We start from the raw sequence: 24254 nt of genomic DNA on the forward strand, positions 1-24254 counted from the left end.
TGCTTTAGTGATTTGGCGGTTCAACAGCTCATTTTTCTGGAGTATACCCTTAAATTTTTAACTGATTTAAATTAGTATTTGCCAGTATTAAATAGTATGTATAACATCGTACCCAAACAAGATGTCTTTCTGTATTTTTTTTTCTTTCCATCTCTTAGTTCTGTTAAAATCATTTCAGTTCAAAATTTTCTCTATCAAATGCCTTTTCTACTTGAAGACTCCTAAAAAGTTACACTAATACTTGCAACCAAGTTATCAACAATTTACATTTAACTAAGTTTTGCTACTTTTGTTTACTATTTAAACATTTTAAGTTTGTTTTTAGTCAAAGTAATACATGTTCTTGGTTTTTTTTTTTTTTTTTTTTGTACAGAAAACAACCTTATCTGCTACACCTCACCCCCTAATTCTGCTTCAGAGTTATGTGCAATGTTTACTGATTTCTGCTATTTAATTTTTTTGGTGGATACCTCTGTCTTTCTAAGATGTTTATGTCTCATTTTATCAACCTGAGACATTATCTGTTGACTTACTGTGGACGATGATTTCCTTTACTATCTCCCCACGTGTATTTGTAATCTTATTATTAATTCCACTTCTACTCTTGATCACCTCTGCAACTCCAGCTCTAAACATTTTTTTTCTATTTCTTTTTCTTGTCTCATTAATTGAAGGCAGTGCCTTTTGACTTTGCACATTGTAAGTTGTATGGAAGTACTATTCCCATTCTCCCTGATTCTGTCTCCCAGCCTGTTTTATTTTGTCAAGGTTAATAATGTTTACATTCTATGCTATAGTTACAATTAAGTCTCCCATTATTTGTCTGTTCTAAAAGTTGAAAACCAGTTAGCCAGTTTTGTTTGTGTTATAGCAATGCTGTGTCAATACTGGGCACTGAGCTGAGCAGTGGAGTCTTGTATTTCTTTCCCTACAGTTTCAGTGCTGCCCTGTGCTACTCAAAAAACATTTCTAGCATCAAATTCAAATAATAGCTGATGATTATTAAGCACTCATTATGTGCCAGACATTGTCCTAAGAAGATTAAATATATTATTTCATTTGGATCTCCCCCAAAAGTACTATTCTTGTACCTAGATTGCCAGAAAAAAAAAATTGTCACAGAGATGTAAAGTGACATGCTCAACTGACAGTGGAGTCCTCAAGTTATAAAGTGCTGTTAATATTTTGTGCTGTCCCACCCATAGGTATCCCTAGAGCAGCTAGCTGCCGTTTGACAGTTTCTGGAAAAGTCTTTATGTCCTTACTTGTGCTCCCTGATAACAACTCTCTCTTTATCTTCAGCCTGTGATTGTGGGATTTTAGGGGTATCTGAGGTGTAAGTATTTAGAAACTGGTGTGGACAAACCTTGGAGGAGGCTGAGTTGGGAAATTTTATGCGTTGGGGGAATTTTCATTCTTTGCTTTTTTCCCCTCCCCTCTTTCTTGTGGGAGCCTTAAGTGGGATAGTAACAATTGCACCCGCCTCTCTGTCCATTAGTTGCTCATCTTAGAAAATCTACAGTTAACATCATATTTAGTGGTGAAATACTTAACACTTTCCTTATATGGGAATGAGATGAGGATACCCACTGTCACCACTCTCACTATTCAGTCATTGCAATAAGGGAAGAAAAAGAAATAAGCATAAAGGTGGGAAAGAAGTAAAATTGTCTGTGTTTGCAGATTACATGATTGTGTGCCTAGAAAATCCTATGGAATCCACAAAGCAGCTATCTGAACTGGTAAGCAAATTAAGTAAGGTTGCAGAATTCACAGTTGGTATTTAAAATGATAATTTTGTTTTTACACAATAGCAGCAAAAAAAAAAAAAAAAAAAAATGAAGTTAAAAAACCCAACTCTATTTGCAGTAACTATAAACATTAAATGCTGAGGAATAAATTTAGCAAAAGCTTCACAAGCCCTCTTTACTAAAAAGATCATAATAATGCTGAGATAAAGAATGCCTACGTAAATGAAGATAGATGCCCTATTTATATACTGGAGGACTCAGTTTTTTAGATGTTGGTTCTCCCCAAATTGATCTATATTTTCATTGCAGTCCTAATCAGAATTCAACTAGCTCTTACGGTAGAATTTGATAAGAATTAAAAAGCCCAGAAGAATTAGACATTTCACAAAAGGAGATATACAAATGGCTAATAAGCACATGTAAAGAGGCTCAACGTCCATTACTTATCAAGAAATGCAAAGTAAAACCACAGTGAGATACCACCATACATATTAGGATAAGCAGGATTAAAAAGATGACAATACCAAGGGTTAATGAGAATGTAGAACATGGCTGTCCAACCTTTTGGCTTCCTTGGGCTGCATTGGAAGAATTGTCTTGGGCCACAGATAAAATACACTAACAACGATAGCTGACGAGCTACAAAGAAGAAAAAAAAAAAGTCCATGCATGATTTTCATGCTATCTACCACCACAGATGAAGCAAAACAGCCCTCACATTCAAAGAGATGGACACGTCTTATGTAGAGCATTCTCATTAATTGCCATACATTGGAATTGTCATACACTGCTGGTAGCAAGGTGAAATGATACAGTCATTTTGGAAAACTATTCAGCAATTTCTAAAAAGTTAGACATGTGCCTGTAATATGACTCAGCTCTTTTACTCCTAGTTGTTTACCCAAGAAAAATGAAACACGAAATATATGTCCATGCAAATGTTCATCAAAGCTTTATTGCAATAATCCCAAATTGAGAACAATGCAAGGGTACGTCTTTATTACAGTAGTCCATCAGAGTCAAATGGATAAACAAATTTTGGCATATCCATGTAATGGAGTGTTATTCTGTAATATAAAGGAACATCTGAGGTATGCAACAACATGAATGAACCCCAGAATCATTAAGTGAAAGAAACCCGAAAAGTACATAATGTGTGATTCCATTTATATAAAAAGAAAATGCTCATTAATCCATAGTGACACTAAAGCAAATTATTGGTTACCTGGAATCTAGCACAGGGAAGGGCACATGTCACTGCCCTTGGTGGAAGGGGTGTGTGAAATTTTGAGGACTGATGGAAATTTCTTTGTCTTGGTTGGAGTGGTGGTGGTGGTTTTATGCACATATACAGTTGTTAAAGGTCATTGTATTGTATGCTTTAAATAGATATGGCTTATTCTATATTAAATCATACCCCAAAGTTGCTTAACAAATAGTGACTGACAAATGCATGACAGAAAATATGTATTCAGTGAATAAGCTTTATTGATGTGGACCAATTCTAGTTACTAGTTCACATTTTCATAACAGATAACAATCCTATTCAGAATCAAGTAGCAGCCAAATATGTTAAGCAAATAAAAGACTTCATTGTTTCTTAAATTCTTTGTAGTAAAAAGGTATAACAGTGGAATCTGTTAGTCTTGTTTTGGTTCTGGAGCTTGAATTTCCTATGTTCCTTCTCATCTTTGTTCCTGTGTTTACTTCCAAGCTCTTCTAAACTTATGACCCAGAATTATCAAAGTTGGATTTGTTCGTTTGGGAAGTAAAACACCATTTATTTTTGATCTCTGAAGTAGTTTTTCAAACTTCTCTAACAGTTCAGACTCCTCTCCTCTAAGCTTAACCTTAGTTTCATAATTTCAAATACGGATTTAGATCCAGCAACTATAACAAAAGGTCCATGACTTAACTATATGGTTTTTAATATTAGGAAAAGTCAATGAAAAATATTGCCTGTATGGGACCTCACATGATGTTGTAATAATCATGAGCTGCAATAATTGTAGTGATTGCCTCCCACCCCATTTTTTAAAAAGCAGTGGCATCTTTAGTTACGTAACAGTTCTAATGTAAATTGCCAGGTTATTTACTCGTCTAACAATGTCGTCATTTTTGGTGTTGCTATAAGCTCCTCTGCTACTTACCTTAGTTCAAACTTTTTTTTGTTTCCCATTTTCATTCAGCCTTTTCAAAATTTATTTATCGGTGTACCTTATCCAATAATACTTAAGGCTTTTCCTAAGGCTGAGAGAAATAACTTTAGAAAATGTGATTATCAAATCACAGATGTTTAAGCAGTTATGATATTTAAGCCTGTAAACGGTTAAAGAAAATAACAACTTGGTCACGGAGTTACTCTTCCAGGCGCTCCTGGCAGGCGAGTCGGGTCTTGGGACTTTGGGAAGAATGTTGTCTTAAATCACTGTCCTGAATTAAGTTTCCACAGACTTTTTGATGTTAAGTTTTTTTCAGAATTATAGAATGATGAAGAGCCATGTCTTTAGAAAGAATTTTTCTTATGGAAATCTCCACCTTAAATTTAAAATCATTTTTAAAATAAAGACCCTTAAAGGAGAGTCAAAGGTATAGACACAGGATACTGTTGGATCTTTGCCATCCACTTGAAACGTTGAATATAAGGTTCACCTAATTTCAGAAGAACACTCAGACTTTGGGTATCTTAGGTATATTGTAACAGAAACTGACTGGCTTAGGGGATTTTGAAGCTTGGGCTTAGGGAGCTAGGAAAGATGTCATAGTAAGAGGAATTTGCCTGTCTTCTGAGTCATTGAAGATCCTGCCCTGAAATTGAGTGAGGTGAAAATAATTGACAGGTTGATGAAGGTGATGTTAGGCAGAAACAGTGAGGAGGCAAAGGTGGAAATTCCCGATAGCCACTAGAAATGGGAGAAGGCAGGTTTTGAGGAATGGACTGGGCTGCAGGTCACGGCACTGCTTTTATAAAAAGGCTGGAACTTACCCATATGCACCGTTCCTGATGTCCACTGGCCACCACTTGTGGCCGGCCACACACACACACACACACACTCCTTGACTAACAGAGAACTGTTTGTGAAATAATTGTTCTCATTAATTGAATATTATGGTTAAATGAAAACTGACCAGGAAAGTAGTTTTTGTTTGAAGATTTACTTCAAATAAATACCATTCCAGATATCCACACTCCTGTGTAAATTGATTATAATGATTATTATCTTTTTTACCTAGAGGCGTCGTTCTCATTTTGAACGTGTCTGGGTTATATTCTTGAAGGGAGTCTTTTATTTGTGTTTTCATGGCACTTAGTGTATCATGTGGCACAGCTAACACTTGTAGGAAGAACATTTGTCATTGTTCAATGAAGATAAAGTGTGGTAGCCTTTTTTTAAAAAAAAAAGTTTGCAGTGTTATTTATTGTACCCTTCTACATTGAGAATTAAAACACAACATAGTCCATTGACTTGAGGTAGATAAAATTCCAGCTCTTTTGCACACATGGAACTTTATAGAAAGTTATCTTCTGACTTTCTGTTACATGAACTATTGTAGACCTGGTTTCATGATCAGGTGTTCACCTTAGGTTTTTAAAAGTTTTTTTTCCTTTAAATAAATTATCTTTAAAATTATATAATTTGATAAAGCCACAGCATCTTGTTTCCTGTATGGTTTTGTAAGCAAAAATGTCAAGTAGTAACTATCAAAACTTAAATTATGTGCATTCAGCAGAGAGCAGAAGTTATTTCCAAATTGAGGTGTAGGAAGCTTTAAAATGCTTATTCATCGTTTATCAGCACTAGTGAATGAATTGGCAACTTCCAAAGGTCATCAAACTTTTATTTTGAATGATAACAATGGTATTATTTCTAAGAATATAGAAAAATGCAGGCGTAACAGGAATCTAAATTTAGCATTAATAAGTTAATAGAATGTTAGATTCTGGAAGGCTGGAGTGTTTTACTTTTTAAATTTGAGAAATGTTAGAAAGTGCATGATGGATGTTAGAGGACGTGAATGTGCCGTTCTTGTCTGATGTAGTTGTTACATAGTTAAGTTATTGGGTAAAAATGGATTGCTGACCACTTAGATGGTTTCCAGGGTTAGGAGAAATGATTTTCAGAACACTCTTCTGTAGTGCCTCATGCTAATGAAAGCAAAGGGCAAGGTGTTTTCATTACTGTAGGTCGTCTGTATTGGCCATGTTTATAGTTGCCAATCTTTGCACTTTTTTGGCCTGTCGTGGCAGGTATGTTTTTGACTTCCAGAGGGATGAGCTGGCCTCTTTTTTGCCCCTCAAGGCTCTGGAAAAGCTGTCCAAGAAATTTTCTCTGAATACTTGGCTCAGTGGCATTGTTCCACATATGTTGGAATAGGTGACTGGGCTGTGTTTGGAAGAAGATCTAGATTGGGGTCCCCAACCTCTGGGTTGCACAGCAGGAGGTGAGTGGCTGCCCAGTGAGCATTATTGCCTGAGCTCCGCCTCCTGTCAGATCAGCAGTAGCATTAAATTCTCATAGGAGTGTGAACCCTGTGGTGAACTGTGCATGTGAGGGATATAGGTTGCACAGTCTTTGTGAGACTCTAATGCCTGATGGTCTGAAACAGTTTCATCCTAAAACCATTGCACCACCCATCTGGGGAAAAATTGTCTTCCATGAAACCCATCGCTGGTGCCAAAAAGTTGGAGACTGCTGATCTAGATAATCTCTGTTTTGTTTCTGTATTAAAAATAAGAAATTATTCATTCAGCAGCATGTACCGCTGTTGGACCAGGTCCAACAGGTATGCTTGGGTTATGGCAGAGAACAAATCAGACAAAGTTGTGACATTTAAACAGAGAACTAAAAGGTGAGGCGTTAGCTGGCTAAAGAGTAGAAGTCCAGATAGTGGGCACAGTGTGTGTGAAGGCCCTGAAATCAGTAGGAGCTTGGGGCCTATGGAGCAGGAAGGTGGAGACAGGCTAGAGAATAGCAAGAGAGGGGGGCAACGGCTTGAGATAAGTCTGGATTAGTGGATGGAAAACCCAACTACATAGGACTTGAGGACATGTTAAGGATTTTGAAGTGATCATAAGCCATTTATTTGAAAGGTGATACAGAGTTTTTGTTATGAAGAGAATACATTGGAGGGGATCAAGAAGGGCTTTAGGGGTATAAGGCTTTTGTTAATATTATCACCACTAATAGCAGCTAATATTATTTGTTGCTGTAGACTAAGCACTGTGCTGTGAACTCTTTTCCCTCCTCATCTCATGTAAACTTCAGAACATCTCAGTGAGGTGGTGTTTTCTCTACTTTGTAGATGAGGGAACCAAGACAGTGAGGTTAAGCAACTTGGCTAAGGTCATATAGCTAGTAAGTGGCAGAGCTGGGATTTGAATCGAGACAGTGTAAGATTGTAAATTCTGAGACTCTAAATCCTGTTTGCCACCGGGCCTCTATTTGTCAGTGCGTAGGTGATGGGCCATTAGTGGGTCTTGAAATTGAGTGGATCACAACTGGGATTTAAAAAAAAATTTGAATGGAGTAGAAAGTATCAGACTACTTGCGTGTAATAAGCATAAATATTATTATGTGAAACTCTATTTTATATAACTAAACTTGCACATTTGTGAGCTTGTGAGCTGTTACAGGTTAAACAGCATTTTTCCAGGCAGGAGCTGATGATGGCTTGGATTAGAATTGTGCTGATGCAGATGGAGAGAGGTGGACCTCAGTGTGAAGAGGCAGAGGCAGCAGGACTCAGTAAGAGATTGAATAGAGGTGTCCAGCTGAGGAAGGAATGAGGAATGAGTTCCAGATTTCTTGTGTGAACAGCATCAGTCATCGTGCATGCTGTGCTCAATCCACTTTAAGGGAGACTGATCCTTCTTAGAGGGGTCCTCCTGGATGGCTGTTTTACTATCTGAATCTCTAGTTTCTCTCAGCTGCAGCTGGTAGGACTTGGGATTGGCATCTCGCCCAGGGGCGGCAAATCTGTAAGCTCGCTCTGAACCCATGAAATGATGTGTTACTGAAAACTGCCTAAACAGATGCTGAGCAAAGAATTCTCTGGAATTTGAGGTGAATAGCCAGCTGGTGGCAGGGTGAGAAGCAGTGGGCCACAGATGTGTGTAGTTGGGCTACTAGCAGCTCTAGGGTAAAGGTGTAGGAATTATTTGTGTGGAGTCACCTTGAGATCCAAAGAAGCTTTAGATTTCAGTGTCTAAGGCCCGTAGTCATTCTCTTTCTGAAGCACAGGTCCAATTTTTTTTTTCTTGCTGTCTGTGCAGTCCATTTCCTTATTCTCAAGCATAACCTTTTAGTAATATCTGGGTCCCCACATTACTGCAGTGAATCTCCATACTGTGCGTTCAGCGAGTACTAACTGGAGACAGAATGATGGAGTAGTTAAAAATGTCTGGTGGCAATTCCCCTTCTTTGTCTTACTGGTCTTTTGATGTTGGCCAAGATACTTCTCACTAAGCCTTGGTTTCCACATCTGTAAAATTGGGATGATAGAGGAGCATCACAGGGCTGTTTTCAGGCATAAATGAGAGAAACTCTAGCTCTTAGCTCAGTGCCTGGTGAAGAATTAGAGCTTAATAATCTTGCCATTGATAGTTGACATCTTTAGGATAGTCTCTGGAGAGACTTAAACGCGTTCATTAACAAACGCTATGGGAAGGAGCCAGCATAGAGGGAGAGGTTGCATATATATGAGACAGGGTGTTAAGAGAAGGTATTGGATCCCAGAGAAGCAGGGATGGCATGGGATTAAGAGAATACGTTACAGATTGTTTTCAACAGAAGAGGGAACCTGGTGGAGGTAATGGGAGGACTGTTTTTTCTGAGGTTGGGTCCCAGTTATGGTGATTTACTGGGAGAGATGCTGATACCAGGAGGAGAAATGTGGCAAGATGGAAAGCTGTTACAGAGAACAGGAGACAGGGACATACCAAAAAACTGGTAAACAGTACTGAGAGCCTGAGACTGCACATTGTAAATTTATAGTGACACCAGTCTGCGTGTTTCTACAGTGTTTTCTGGCAGTGCTGTGTTCAAAAGAATGACGAGCTACAAAAGTAAGATTAGTATAGTTTTTAAGGGTGTGCATCCGAGATGCCAGGAAAGAATAAAGAGGCTGGGAGCTTGGGTACAGGGCCATAGTAGGGCAGGTGGTCAGCCATGGAGTCCGGCTTGGTTGGGAGGGCACTGTGCTCTGGGTAGGGTATAGTCTTGAAGAAAGAAGAGGGCAGTGGTCTGTGTGTGGTGCCACCCACAAAAACTTCTTTGATTGATGGTTTTCCCTATTATTCTTAACACTAATTCCTTGTTTTGATAACTGAAGTATTAAGACTAATTGCTAAAAATAAATTTATACTCTTTTATGGGCCAAAACTGGAGTTAGTTCTAGTGTTCAATTTTGAAGTTACCAGTGATTTCGTGTGGTATGCTGAATCAGTAAAAAAGTTGTGATCCTTAACCTTGGGACTGAACTTCAGTAGTCCTTATTTCTCCTTTCATTTTTGTTTGGAGTGTGTAGCAAATCTGAAAGCAGTACCATTTACTCATTCACTGACCATTTGAGGGCTTCCCATGTTTCAGGCAGTAAGGTGTCAGGAGAACAGAAGTGAATGACGCAGGGATGATACCATGAGGCATCACACGGATAAAGGCCAATAAGCTCCTCACAGTATCATCCCTTCTGGCCTTAGGGTGCTGGAAGAAAATATTAGAACTTCTCTTTTAACCTCTTACTTTGAACTTCTGTGTTTCTCAGAACATATATATCAGAATAGTAGCAGGTGTCTGAAAAATATAGATAAGCATACAGGTATTGGGGGTACTCTTGTTTTTGCCAATAGCGTGTATGTGATGAAAAAATATTTGGAGACTATTACATGTTAGTATGTATTTTTAAAAATATAAAATTATAACTTTCTTATTTTTAGCATTTTGAGAAAACCTAGTTTTTGCATGTTATTAATGAGGTAGTTTTACCTACCTGTATTTGTAATGTGAAGTAAATCTTACTGTATAAAAAGACTTATTACCAAGATCTGGCCTGACACATTTCAGTCATTTTCTTCTTTGTGTTGGAGGATCTTTACCTTTTGTAGAACAGTGTCCTTTGTTATAAAGCACTAAATTCACTCGCCATCTATCAGATGTTGAGGAATGGGGCATGGAGAATGTGGAACAGCACATGCCTGTTTTATCAGATGTTGAGGAATGGGGCATGGAGAATGTGGAACAGCACATGCCTGTTTTACTATCAGTCTTATCCCAAAGTGTGACCTCCTGGGACCCTTCTTCTCACCTCTCTGGCTGTCTCTCCTCCCCTCTCTGTCTCTCAACTGTCTCAAAACAGTAGTATTGGGATGCCACCAGAAATTCCCTGCTCCCATCTGTTTGCTCGTAGTAGGTGGTTTCTCAGTGTGTAATGTCTCACTTTCAGAGAGCCATGAAATCCTTGGTTCAAAAAGTTCGTCCTTCCCTCACCCCAAGAACCTTTTCCCTAAAATTAGGAAAACTGCTATCAAGAACCTATTTTAAATGAAGTATATTGAATAAATGCCTCTAGGTTGTTCCTCTGGAGGTTTTTTATTTTCATTTTTGTTTTAATGAGTATATATTTTAATCTATATTTGACACTGATTTTTTAACAAGATGTTATTTAAGTGAAATGTTACATGTGTGTTTGCAGGTTGATGACATTTAGAAGCATGCTTTCCACTGAACTTCCCGACAACACCTGTTATGCAGAATGTCTCTGAGTGAGAACTCGGTTTTTGCCTATGAATCTTCTGTGCATAGCACCAATGTTTTGCTCAGCCTTAATGACCAGCGGAAGAAAGACGTGCTATGCGATGTCACCATCTTTGTGGAGGGTCAGCGGTTCCGCGCTCACCGGTCCGTGCTGGCGGCATGCAGCAGTTACTTCCACTCGAGAATCGTAGGCCAGGCTGATGGAGAGCTGAACATTACTCTTCCAGAAGAGGTGAGAGATCCATGTTTCTGGCAATTTTAATTTACTTTTAAGTTTTTTATGGTGCATAATGTTAAAAGTAAAGCACAGTCTCCTTGTCAGGTGGCTATGGAGCATTTCCAAAACTATGGAGTTTTTTTTTTTTTTAATGTAAAATCATTAATTTTGAATGTTGGTTAACAGTATTGAGCAGTTGGATATAACATAACACCCACTGTTATGTTATTTTTGATGAAATGACCAAATCAGGACACACCCAGTGGATTATAGGCAGTTGGAAAAGTCATGGTTTTTAGGGTCCATGCTGTGTGACCTTGTCTTCTAGAGGCCCTTTCCAGTGATCAGCAACTGTAGCTAGGTGCGTTAGTCTGTTCTCACGGCGCTAGTAAAGACATACCTGAAAACGGTACTTTTTAAAGGAAAGAAGTTTAATTGACTCACAGTTGCACATGGCTGAGGAGGCCTCACAATCATGGTAGAAGACGAAGGAAAAGCAAAGGGACTTCCATGGTGGTGGGCAAGAGAGAACTTGTGCAGCGAAGCTCCCGCTTATAAAACCATCACATCTCGTGAGACTTATTCACTATTACGAGAATAGCATGGGAAAGACCAGCCCCCGTGATTCAGTGAACCCCCATTGGGTCCCTCCCATGACATGGGAATTGTGGGAGCTACAATTCAAGATTAGATTTGGGTGGGGACACAGCCAAACCATATCACTATGTTTAGGGTTGTATAAAACGTCCGTTTTCCCAAGACATCTCCTATTTTCAGGCATTCCATAAGTGTTCTGTCTCCCCTTCTTTCTTTTTTGACTTTGTCTTTATGTATTGATTAGAAAAAATAAACAGTGTTGTGTCATTTTTATAGAGCCTTATTTTTACATATATCTTTTTCCCTGGTCTGTTGTGGAGCTCAGGCTAACAAATGTTTGGGTCCTTGTTAATGTCGTGCCTTTAAGAGGAACTCTCGTTTGGGTGGGGATGTGCTGGCTGTGCTGACTCTTAGCAGCATCCCTTGCTTTATTTAGTTAGTAACTGCTATTAGCAGAGTATCAAAGCTGTGGCATTGGGACACAGATAGAAGTTAGGAGGAATATGGAGAAAGAATGTAGAAATTCTTTGTGTATGACAGGTCTGTGTGGAATGTTCCCAGTTGGATACAGTTGGATAAACTGTAAACTAAGTCTACAGTTTAGCTTGTTGCTGTCCACGCCTACTTCTATGAAACTGCAGCTACAGTTTTGGGAACAGATAGGTTGTCAGTTTTGTGGCAGAGGCCAGAGTCAATGGTGCGATACCAAGAAAATGGTAAAAAAGGCCAAACTGTGAACTGGCCATTGTTTTAAAAAAAGACCAATACATTTTATAATGGAGATATATTAATTATGGTTCATATTTTCAAATTATTGAATGAGACTTTCCAAGTAAAGCAAAGTTTGATTCATGGATTTAGGAGGAAAGGTATGTGCATACGTGCATGTGTGTATGCATTCATTCAAATGTATAAATCATAAATTTTCAAATATTGGAAGTGTTTCATTATAGTGACAGTGTCAAAATACCTTATAACTCATTGTCCTAAAGACCTTTTTAGATTCTTTTAACTAATTTAAAAATTTTAATTGAAATTTTTATTGAGTGTATTAGAGTTCTCCAGAGGGACAGAACTAATAGGATATATGTATATATGAAGGGGCGTTTATTAAGGAAAATTGGCTCACACGTTCACAAGGTGAAGTCACACGATAGGCCACCTGCAAGCTGAGGAGGAAGAAAGCCAGTAGTGGCCCAGTCCGAGTCCAAAAGCCTCAAAAATAGGGAAGCCAACACTGTAGCCTTCAGTCTGTGGCCAAAGGCCCAAGAGCCCTCGGCAAACCACTGATGTAAGTCTAAGAGTCCAAAGGCCAAAGAACCTGGCATCTGATGTCAAGGGCAGGAAGCGTCCAGCAGGGGAGAAAGGTGAAAGTCAGAAGACTCAGCAAGTCACCTATCCCACCTTCTTCCTTCTGTTTTGTTCCAGCCTCGCTGGCAGCCGATTGGATGGTGCTCACCCATATTGAGGGTGGGTCATCTTTTCCCAGTCCACTGACTCAAATGTTAATTTTCCCTAGCAACGCCCTCACTGACACACCCAGAAACAAGACTTTACAGCCTTCAATCCAGTCAAGTTGACATTTAATATTAACTATCACATTGATGTTTTCATGTACAGATACAAGAAACAGTGCAGAGTTCCTTTTCACTTTGTCCAGTGTCCCCCATTGATAACATTTTGCAAAGTTGTAGTATAGTATTACAACCAGGATATTGATACAGTCCCCCATAGGGTTCAGATTGCCACAATTTTGCTTGTACTAATAATGTCTGTGTGTGTGTGTGCACGCACATGCGCGCGTTAAGTTCTTTTTTTTTTTTTTTTTTTTTTTTTTTGGAGACGGAGTCTCGCTCTGTCGCCCAGGCTGGAGTGCAGTGGCCGGATCTCAGCTCACTGCAAGCTCCGCCTCCTGGGTTTACGCCATTCTCCTGCCTCAGCCTCCCGAGTAGCTGGGACTATAGGCGCCCGCCACCTCGCCCGGCTAGTTTTTTGTATTTTTTTTAGTAGAGATGGGGTTTCACCGTGTTAGCCAGGATGGTCTCGATCTCCTGACCTCGTGATCCGCCCCTCTCGGCCTCCCAAAGTGCTGGGATTACAGGCTTGAGCCACCGCGCCCGGCCACGCGCGTTAAGTTCTATATAATTTTATCCCCTGTGAAGGTTTATGTATCCACCACCATAGTTAAGATGCTCAGCTAGGTGCGGTGGCTCATGCCTGTAATCCCAGCACTTTGGGAGGCCGAGGCAGGCAGATCACCTGAGGTCAGGAGTTTACCAGTCTGGCCAACATGGCGAAACGTCTCTACTAAAAATAAAAAAATCAGTCAGGTGTGGTGGCGGGCACCTGTAATCCCAGCTACTCGTGAGCTGAGGTTGCACCACTGTACTCTAGCCTGGGTGACAGAGCGAGATTCTGCCTTAAAAAAAAAAAAGATACTAAACTTGCCAACACACAAAGATCCCTTATGTTGTCCTTTTATAACCACAGACATCTCCTGCCTACACTCCATGCCCTCATTCCCTTGCCCCCTTCCTCCATCCCTAATCCATGGCAACTACTTACCTTTCTTCCTTTTCTAAAGTTTTGTCATTCTAAAAATGTTATATAAATGAAATTATGCAGTATATTACCTCTTAGGATTGATGTTGTTTGACTTAGCTGAGATTATCCAGGTTGTGTGTATCAGAAATTTTTTCCTTTTTATTGCTGAGTAGTATTCCGTAGTATGGATGTACCGTGTGTGTGTGTGTGTGTGTGTGTGTAGCTTTTCACCTATTGAAGGAAATCAGGCTAATTCCGGTTTTTGGCTATCACAAATAAGATTGCTGTAAACGTTTGTGTACTGGTGTTTGTGTGAACATAAGTTTTCATTTCTTTGGGATAAAAGACCAAGAGTGCAGTTGCTGAGTCATATGGTAGTTGCATGTTTAGTTTTATAAGAAAGTTTATTTCAAATTGTCTGTATCATTTTACATTCCCACTAGCAATATGTGAGTGATTTAGTTTATCTGCATTCTCATTAGCATTTGATGGTATCGTTGCTTTTTATTTGAGCCTTTAAAAAGCCTAAACATGGTTTAGCATGTTTAGATTTTTAAGATCACAAATATTATCTTGACCACTCTTATAAGAACTCAGTGGTTTCAAATTAATTTTGTACTTTTAACCCAGGATAAGACTTTCTGTGTACTTCAGCTGGTTCCATTTGCCTCTCATTTTAAGAGGCAGGTTTAATGTAAATGTGCAGGTTTCTACTTAAAAGTTTTGTTACTTTGAGTCCATGAATTTTTGCTGAAACAATACTGAGGCATGATTTCTATAACTTCTCCTAGATCACTTTAAAAAATCTGTATCTTTAAAACTTTTACTGTTAGGACAGTAAAGTTAATAGTTACCAGTTAGTATGCATTTACCATGCATCAGGACTTTGTAACTTCTTTACAGGTACTGTTTTATATCCTTAAAAGTTCTGGTTTTGCAGCTGGTAGCAGTTGGAGTTGTTTGGAATAACAACTCCAACTGCTTGTGGAGCTGGGCTAGCAGTAGGCTCACTATGTATGTGTGGCAGGTCGTGTTCGTCCTGCTCTAATTCATAGATGATTTTTTTCCCCACTGTCATGGGAAACTTGTAATGTCTTAATGTCTTTAACTTATGTGAGTAAACCATAATTCATGTGCAATTAAGAGTGGACTCTATAAAATAGTGTGTGGTCCCTGTGAAAAGCATGCTTTTCCAGGATCCTTTCCTTTTACATTTCTTAGAAGAATATTTTTTCTTTAAATTAAAGTACATATTTTATAATTATCACAAATAAGTTACACATCTATTTCTCTTCCACTTATCTCGTTTTTATGTACTAGACAGCTTTCAAATGATGTGTTTTTTATTTTGTGTATCAACAGGTGACAGTTAAAGGATTTGAACCTTTAATTCAGTTTGCCTACACTGCTAAACTGATTTTAAGTAAAGAGAATGTGGATGAAGTATGCAAATGTGTGGAGTTTTTAAGTGTACACAATATTGAGGAATCCTGCTTTCAGTTTCTGAAATTTAAGTTTTTGGACTCCACTGCAGACCAGCAAGAATGCCCAAGAAAAAAATGCTTTTCATCACACTGTCAGAAAACAGATCTTAAACTTTCACTTTTGGACCAGAGGGATCTAGAAACAGATGAAGTGGAGGAATTTGTGGAAAATAAAAATGTTCAGACTCCTCAATGTAAACTCCGCAGGTATCAAGGAAATGCAAAAGCCTCGCCTCCTCTACAAGACAGTGCCAGTCAGACATACGAGTCCATGTGCTTAGAGAAGGATGCTGCTCTGGCCTTGCCTTCTTTATGCCCCAAATACAGAAAATTCCAAAAAGCATTTGGAACTGACAGAGTCCGTACTGGGGAGTCTAGTGTCAAAGACATTCATGCTTCTGTTCAGCCAAATGAAACGTCGGAAAATGAATGCCTGGGAGGAGTCCCGGAGTGCAGAGATTTGCAGGTGATGTTAAAATGTGACGAAAGTAAATTAGCAATGGAACCCGAAGAAACGAAGAAAGAGCCTGCTTCTCAGTGTCCAACTGAAAAATCAGAAGTGACTCCTTTCCCCCACAATTCTTCCATAGACCCTCATGGACTTTATTCTCTGTCTCTTTTACACACATATGACCAATATGGTGACTTGAATTTTGCTGGTATGCAAAACACAACAGTGTTAACAGAAAAGCCTTTGTCAGGTACCGATGTTCAAGAAAAAACATTTGGCGAAAGTCAGGATTTACCTTTAAAATCCGACTTGGGCCCCAGGGAAGATAGTAGTGTTGCATCTAGTGATAGGAGTAGTGTGGAGCGCGAAGTGGCAGAACACCTAGCCAAAGGCTTCTGGAGTGACATTTGCAGTACCGACTCTCCTTGCCAAATGCAGTTATCACCTGCTGTGGCCAAAGATGGCTCAGAACAGATCTCACAGAAACGGTCTGAGTGTCCCTGGTTAGGTATCAGGATTAGCGAGAGCCCAGAACCGGGTCAAAGGACTTTTACAACGTTAAGTTCTGTCAACTGCCCTTTTATAAGTACTCTGAGTACTGAAGGCTGTTCAAGCAATTTGGAAATTGGAAACGATGATTATGTTTCAGAACCCCAGCAAGAACCTTGCCCATATGCTTGTGTCATTAGCTTGGGAGACGACTCGGAGACGGACACTGAAGGAGACAGTGAATCCTGTTCAGCCAGGGAACAAGAATGTGAGGTGAGCAGGAGTATGTTCTTAATTCATTGTTTTAATAACTATTAATTGGGATTTACTCTGGATCAGCTCCCTTTGCATCGTTAGGGATATGATCAGGTTCAGGGAGTGGGGAGGAAACTCATATAAAGTTAATTTTAAGACTGTGTGATGGGGCTGGGCGCAGTGGCTCACAGCTGTAATTCCAGCACTTTGGGAAGCCAAGGAGAGGGTGAATCACCTGAAATCAGAAGTTCGAGACCAGCCTGGCCAACATGGCGAAACCCCATCTCTACAAAAATTAGCTGGGCGTGGCGACGGGTGCCTGTGCCTGTAATCCCAGCTACTCGGGAGGCTGAGGCAGGAGAAGCACTTGAATGTGGGAGGCAGAGGTTGCAGTGAGCCAGGTTTGTGCCATTGCATTCCAGCCTAGGAGACAGAGCAAGACTCTGTCTCAAAAACAATTTTAAAAAGACTGTGATAAATACTAAAAGAGATAGATGAAGTTTGAAGAACTTCTGTGTTCGTTTATTTCCAGTAGATGTATTAACCATAAAGTAGGTTCACACATTGGCTGTGTTCACATGTCGGCCATTTAATTGTTTAAATCAAATGCCATGCCACAAGACGGAAAAGAATAATGATTCTATGCTCATTACATGATAACTCCCGGAAAAATGCAGCATATATTCAATCTTGCTCATTGCCAGCAAGAACCTCTAGACCTGGGACATGTCCCTGAGCAATGGTTTAACAGTGATTAGTTGTAGGAATGTGGCTTCTAGTGGAGTAAAGTTTATTGGATCTAGTTTTTCATGGCCATTGATTTTTAAATTTTCCTTTGGCCATTTCAGCTATTGATGAGTGTCTTAATTTAGCATGAATTACATGTAGCTGGTATGATCAAAACAAGCTTGATTTGTGTATTCTGTACATAAAAGTTTGTATTTGTTAGCTCCCTTCAGTAAAATATTACTTATAAGTCCGATAATGATAAGGGACTGTTCCTTCCAAAAATATATTATTTAAAATGTTTTTTCTTTTTTTTTGTTTTTATGTTTTATATGATTTTGTTTGCCTTTCAATAGTTGACTTTTCTCTTTATAATCGCAATTTACATTCTTTTTAAAAATTATTTTTCTATTTTATCCATTGCATTTTTTTCCCCTTTCTTGGGCTTTATTTTTTTTTATTGTGATAAGAATACTTACCACAGAATCTACCCTTATAATAAATTTTTAAGTGCATGATGCAGTATTGTTAAGTATAAGCATGATATTCTACAGCAGATCTCTGTAACTTATTCTTTTGTAGCTGAAACTTAACCCATCCAATTGCAATTCCCCCTTTTTTCCCTCTTCCCAGACCCTGGCAACCACCATTCTACTCTCTGTTTCTATGAGTTTGACTGTTCTGTCTACTTTGTATAAGTGAAATCATGTTGGATTTACTCTCCTCTGTGTCTGGCTTATTTCACTTAGCATGATGCCTTCCAGGTTCTCCATATTTTAGCAAATGGCAGGATTTCCTTCTTTTTATCAGGCTGAATGGTATTCCTTTATGTATGTACACCACGTTTTCTTTATCCATTCATCCATCCATGGACATTTAGGTTGTTTCCATATCATGGCTATTGTGAATAACGCGGTAATGAATATAGATGGGAGTGCAGACTGGGCACAGTGGCTGATGACTGTAATCCCAGTACCTTGGGAGGGTGAGGTGGGTGGATTGCCTGAGTCCAGGAGTTTCAGATCAGCTTGGGCAACATGGTGAAACCCTGTCTCTACAAAAAATACAAAAATCAGCCAGTCATGGTGGCATGTGCCTGTAGCCCCAGCTACTTAGGAAGCTGAGGTGAGAGGATCGCTTGAGCCCAGGAGGTTGAGGCTGCAGTGAGCCGTGATTGCACCACTGTACTCCTGCATGACAGAGATCCTGTCTCCAAAAAAAAGAATATGTGTAGATGAGTGCAGATAGCCCTTTGAGATGCTGATTGCAATTCTTTTGGATAAATACCCGGGAGTAAGATTGCTGGGACATACAGTGCTATGATTTTTAATGGTTTGAGGAACCTCCATACCATTTTCCATGGCAGCTGCACTATTCTCCCACAGGTGTACAATGATTCCAATTTCTCCGCATCCCATTCTTTGGCATTTTCTTTGGTTTCGTAGCTGTTAGATGACATGGCTTTTGAAAGAGGCTTTAAAAAAAAAAATATTGGCTTTGAAAGGAGATGGATTGGTGATTAAGAAGTAGTATGTATGTTTGGGTTATATATAGACTTTTATGACATTATAAATGTAGCATTTGGAATTACTACAAAGAGAATATTAAAAATAAAACATTTAAAAAATTTTTAAACATTTTATGTAACAAATATCTATAAGCTTAAAAGGTAAGCTAAGTAGGTTGCCAGACTGACCAGTGTTTCATTTACATTTTTGATAATATAATTAAACCCACACAATTTTGTTTTAGAAAAGATTTTTTTCCAAATTTAAGTATGTTGAAATGACTTTAACATAGTCATAAAACTTTTCTAACTTTTTTTGTATTGGCAAGAGACATGTATGTTTTAGAGTGATTTATGTGAGGCTATCATTTTCTTGATAGAAAAATAAATTTTCTGAAATGCTGTAGAAATTAGTAGCATAATTATACTAACGTAAAACCAATGCTGCATAGTCATTTCATTCAAAAAATAAAATAGATTTTATTTTTGGGTTGAGTAAAAAGTGTGTATTAACATGCAAAAATAAAGTAAAATAAAGTAAAAAAAAGTAAAAATAATGTTTATTTAGTAAAATAAAATTGTGTTTACATTTTACATATGTCAGTATTTGTGTTAATATGTTTGATTTGCTGAAAAAAAAAAATCTGCTTAATGTATTTGTCTTTTGAAATAGACCATAAATACAAATTAGATTATCAGTGTTTATTATAATTGATTATATAGAAATTGGGAATAGAGGCCTATGTTTTCTTTAATGTAAAGTAAGTTCTCTGAAAAACCTAGACGTATACCTTCATCTTCCTAGGTTTGAGTATAATTATAAAATACAGCAATAATTAGTAATATTTATTTCGTATTCTAGGTAAAGCTGCCATTCAATGCACAACGGATAATTTCACTCTCTCGAAATGATTTTCAGTCCTTGTTAAAAATGCACAAGCTTACTCCAGAACAGCTGGATTGTATCCATGATATTCGAAGAAGAAGTAAAAACAGAATTGCTGCACAGCGCTGTCGCAAGAGAAAACTTGACTGTATACAGAATCTTGAATCAGAAATTGAGAAGCTGGTAAGTGTACAAGTTTCTTATTACTATTTAAATTCTGCCACTTTCTTTTTTGTCAAGGAAATAGTTTTTAAATTTCTGGGTCAAATATAATGCTCATTAACATATTTTAATATGTATCAATTACCGTTTTATCATTTTTACCATGATATGCTACGATATGTGTTTTTTTTTTTTTTTTTTAAAAAGGTTTTCAAATTAAACCTTTTGAAATGACTTTATTGTCTACCTAATCATTAGTGGTTGTGAATAAGGAAATTATAAAGCACTTTAATTTCTCTGTTTTGTGTCTATAGGAGCTAATATTCCAGATGTTAATTTAAATGAACTGTGGACCTGAATAACTTGTTTTAGTTGATACCAACCAACCAGGATCTTTCATCTAAGGGAAAAATTCTGATAAGATATGGTGATATGAATTGAAAATATTAATATCTAATGAGATCCTAAGTGAGAACAGTGCTTGCTTTTGAATCTTCCTTTCTTTTTCTTTTTTGAAATGGAGTCACTCTGTCACCCAGGCTGGAGTGCAGTGGTGCGATCTTGGCTCACTGCAAGCTTTGCCTCCTGGGTTCATGCCATTCTCCCGCCTCAGCCTCCCGAGTAGCTGGGACTACAGGCGCCCACCACTGTGCCCGGCTAATTTTTTTTATTTTTTTTATTTTTAGTAGAGATGGGGTTTCACCGTGTGAGCCAGGATGGTCTTGATCTCCTGACCTCGTGATCTGCCCGCCTTGGCCTCGCAAAGGGATTACAGGCGTGAGCCACCATGCCCGCCCTGAATCTTATTTTCTATTCTAGCATCAAGACACAAATTAACTGAAAAATTGATTAGTTTACTCCTCTGTTTCATTTTTATGTTGGTGGAAGGAAGCATTGTATGAAAGAGGACAACTGTGATAGTACAGGCCAGCTAAAGCTAAGATACGGTTAAAGATAGCAAGGAAACAGCCTAGAAGTAGTAAAAGCATTGCTTGAATATTCGATTTTGTGTCTTTGTTAACTGGTGAAAGTTTAAAGTTGGGATTGTGGCAAGTTTTCAAGCATGAACGTTCTAGCTATGAATGGCAATTAAACAGCAACAATTTAGGGAAAAAAAACTGTGCCTCCAAGAGAAGTTGAAAAATAAAAATTTATTATTTATATATTGTACATATACTTTATGTAAAAAGATAAAAAATTATAACTATATTAAAGAGATGAAGCACGACTAAATAAAAATAAAGGAGGAACCAGATGTTTTACAAATAGAGGCATGAGAGATGTTTAAAACAAACAAACAACTGATACGATATTGCTGAATAGTTAAAATTGTTAAAACCAAGGAGGAAAAGTTTTGAATTCTATAGTACTTAGTACTTTTGGAGTGTATATCAGTAATACCTTTAATAAACACTGGTGTTCTTTCTCACTCAGTTTTGAATTAAACCCTTACCTACCTTTAGACGGAGTATAGCATTTTGAGCTTCAGTTATTATTCTGTGCTGCAATACAGAGATGCTGTTTACACTGTTAGGTTATGTGAAGCCAGTGGAATGAAATCTACATAAAATTGTACTACTGGAGTTCTTAGTTCTGCTTCTTGCTCTTTCCCGTCTGCCAGTTATAATTTATAGTAGTTCGTAGAGTTTATCCAGTTTTCTTACTCCTCTAAAAATAAAAATAAAAGCGAAACAAGACTGTTCTAGTTTATTTCGTAACTTTATTTTATAAATGGATACTAAGCAAATATGTTTGAGAGTAGCTATCATCCTTTAGAACAACTCTGTTTCTTGGCTCACAGGTGTTATTTTTTTGATACAAATCAGACATTGGTTTGCTAGATTATTGATATTTTTACTAAATTTCAGATAGCTAGGATGAAGAAGCCTTGCTGTCTTTGGACTTACTGCTTCCTCTGCCTTTCCTTCTTAGGAGAGAGGTGGCAGATACAGTGGTTAAAATTGTGGGCTCTGAATCAGATGCTTAGTAACTTTGGGCAGGTTAATTTCTCTGTGACTTGTTTTTTTTTCATCTAAAAAATAGGATAATACTAGTTCCTACTTTATAGATTAGGTGCTTATTTTGGGGAGTTAATTGAGTTAATACTAATCTGAAGAACTTAGAACAATTCCTGGCACATAGTAACTACTCAATAAACATTACGTAGTATTATTGATTTTCCGTTTTCTCCTTTTTTAAAAATTTTTTTTATTTGGTTTATCTATTTATTTATTTTTTGAGATGGAGTCTTGCTCTGTTGCCCAGGCTGGAGTACAGTGGCATGATCTCGGCTTACTGCAACCTCCGCCTCCCGGGTTCAAGCAATTCGCCTGCCTCAGCCTCCTGAGTAGCTGGGATTATAGGCGCCCGCCACCATGCCCAGCTAATTTTTTGTATTTTTAGTACAGACGGGGTTTCACCGTGTTAGCCAGGATGGCCTCGATCTCCTGACCTCGTGATCCTTCCGCTTCAGCCTTCCAGAGTGCTGGGATTACAGACATAAGCCACCGCGCCTGGGCTCTATTTTCCCTTTCTTAATTGACCTTCCTAATGTCTCTGCCTAAACTGTAAACTCTGTGTTTGGTGTATTGCTTTTGTCATCATAGTAAGGTTTCTTTCATATGGCCAGTGAATAACTACTGGTTAATTTTCAATACAAAGTAACATTTGTTTCTCAGCAGTTTTTATGAAATCCAAAATCAGAGTGGTCAGTATCCTGTTTAACTGTTACATTCATTTGGACTCTTTGGCTTCAAGAAACAGACTCTTGAGTGAAGAATGAATGAATGAATGAATGAATGAATGAATGAGTGAGTGAGTGAGTGAGTGAGTTTGTTGTAGGGAGATAGGTACCTCTCATTTAGAAGCCAGAGAATGGAGCCAGGCCTCATAAATAACAGGGAACAAAAGTGGAAGACTCCTGGGAACCCAGGGACTTCTCTCTGCACCTTCTTCGCTCTATACCCGAGAGTGGCTTTTTGTGCCACTAAGTGCACATGGGAAGGGTGACTGTGGCACAGTGCCTGAATAATTTCACTGTCCAGGGACTAATCCAGTCAGAGACTACTGTTTTAGTCAGTTCTGAATTCCCAAGGAGAGCATCTTACTGGCCTAATTCACTCAGATATCCTCCTCTGTGGCTAGAGAGCAAGAACGAAATAGAAGAGTCAAGACCTTCCTTTCTGGGCAGGCACAGCAGACATCTGATAGTGTCTCCTGCACCTAGAAAGGCGCCAGTCTGACTTCCAAAATAACCGCAGAGAAGTCATGTTGGAGTTTTTTTATCAGAGTGACTCGTTTGTGTTTCATCTTCCTTGAACTCCCTACTCAGTCCTCCACACTACTCTCAGTTCTAGTGATTTCTATAGGCAAACTCCAGTTGCAGCGTGAGGGGTACATTACAAATTTCTGTCCTGCGTAGGTGTCTTTCTCAGGTAAACATAAACAGAAGATGTGCTGCTTATTAGCTAATAAGAATAAGAAAGCTGGCTCATCTAGAAGTAAAAGAATTTGACGTTTAAGATATTTATTATGGTAAGAAGTTTACTTGGACCCTGGTTGTTGGGTGATGTTATGGATCTTGTCTTTTGTAAACAGAAAACTAGGAGAGTTACAGTCAGAAGTTTATACTTAGTAGCATGGAGAGTTGAGAATACAGAGGACGGAATGTGAACAGGTATTTGTGTATATTTTAATCTCATTGAGATGTTACTTTTTGAAAGTAACATGGCCAGTAGACAAGCAGTATTCTTCGTCTTTGTAGTCTAAACATTATAACAAACCTATTTAAGGGAAATTGCTTGTTTAATAATTAAACAGCCATTTGCACATAGTGAATGACTGGTTGGCTTTAACATATAAATAGATTCACAGTATTTATTGCCCTGATCTGAAAATATTCAGGCAAAGGGCCCTATATTCTAGTCAGTTTGGTCTTTGGCTATTGGCTGTTTGCTTTCCTAGAGAGAAATCTTGGAACTTTTTGCAGTTTGTCCTGAGGGTAGTAGCATAATAGACTCTGGATGGATCAGCATGTGATAAAAGGGGTTTGATTACAATAGAATAATTATTCTAAAATGTTTGCAAAGTGGGTTAGTATTATAATCATGTATAAAGGAATAAAGGACACTTTTATAGTCTCTGTTGGGACAAAGGGAGATGTGAGTTAGCATTCATTAAATAATGTATTTCTCAACAAGAAGTTCTATCAGAGTCTAATAGAACCTTTGAAGAGAAAGTGCGTATTTATTTGGTGGAAATTGATGGTATTGACTTTAGGATTTATTTTGAATTTTATAGTATGTTAGAGGTTAAGCACTAAATTTAGCATTGCTTTTACTGTAAGGACTGAATGTACATAATGCATAAGCCAGTAACATGACTTTGTTTTTCTTTTTTTTTGAGGCGGAGTCTCGCTCTTTTGCCCAGGCTG

The 24254-nt window shown here is 38.3% G+C and overlaps 1 protein-coding gene across 5 annotated transcripts in view; it reads left to right on the plus strand.

The window, feature by feature from the left end:
* Positions 1-24254, plus strand: part of BACH1 (BTB domain and CNC homolog 1) — a 48472-nt gene that overhangs the window by 12229 nt on the left and 11989 nt on the right. For 3 of the 5 annotated variants that reach the window (XM_003895561.4, XM_017956483.3, XM_017956482.3), the window contains exons 2-4: positions 10443-10736; positions 15225-16559; positions 19637-19843. In XM_003895561.4, coding sequence (XP_003895610.3) covers positions 10503-10736; positions 15225-16559; positions 19637-19843 — 1776 coding nt within the window. In that variant the 5' untranslated portion in view covers positions 10443-10502. Of the gene's footprint in view, positions 1-340; positions 1743-10442; positions 10737-15224; positions 16560-19636; positions 19844-24254 lie in introns of those variants that run through there. The other 2 variants (XM_031664940.1, XM_017956484.3) reach the window with 2 other exon arrangements.

Source organism: Papio anubis, chromosome 4, assembly GCF_008728515.1.
Source record: "Papio anubis isolate 15944 chromosome 4, Panubis1.0, whole genome shotgun sequence".
In the NCBI taxonomy this organism is placed as follows: Eukaryota; Metazoa; Chordata; class Mammalia; order Primates; family Cercopithecidae; genus Papio; species Papio anubis.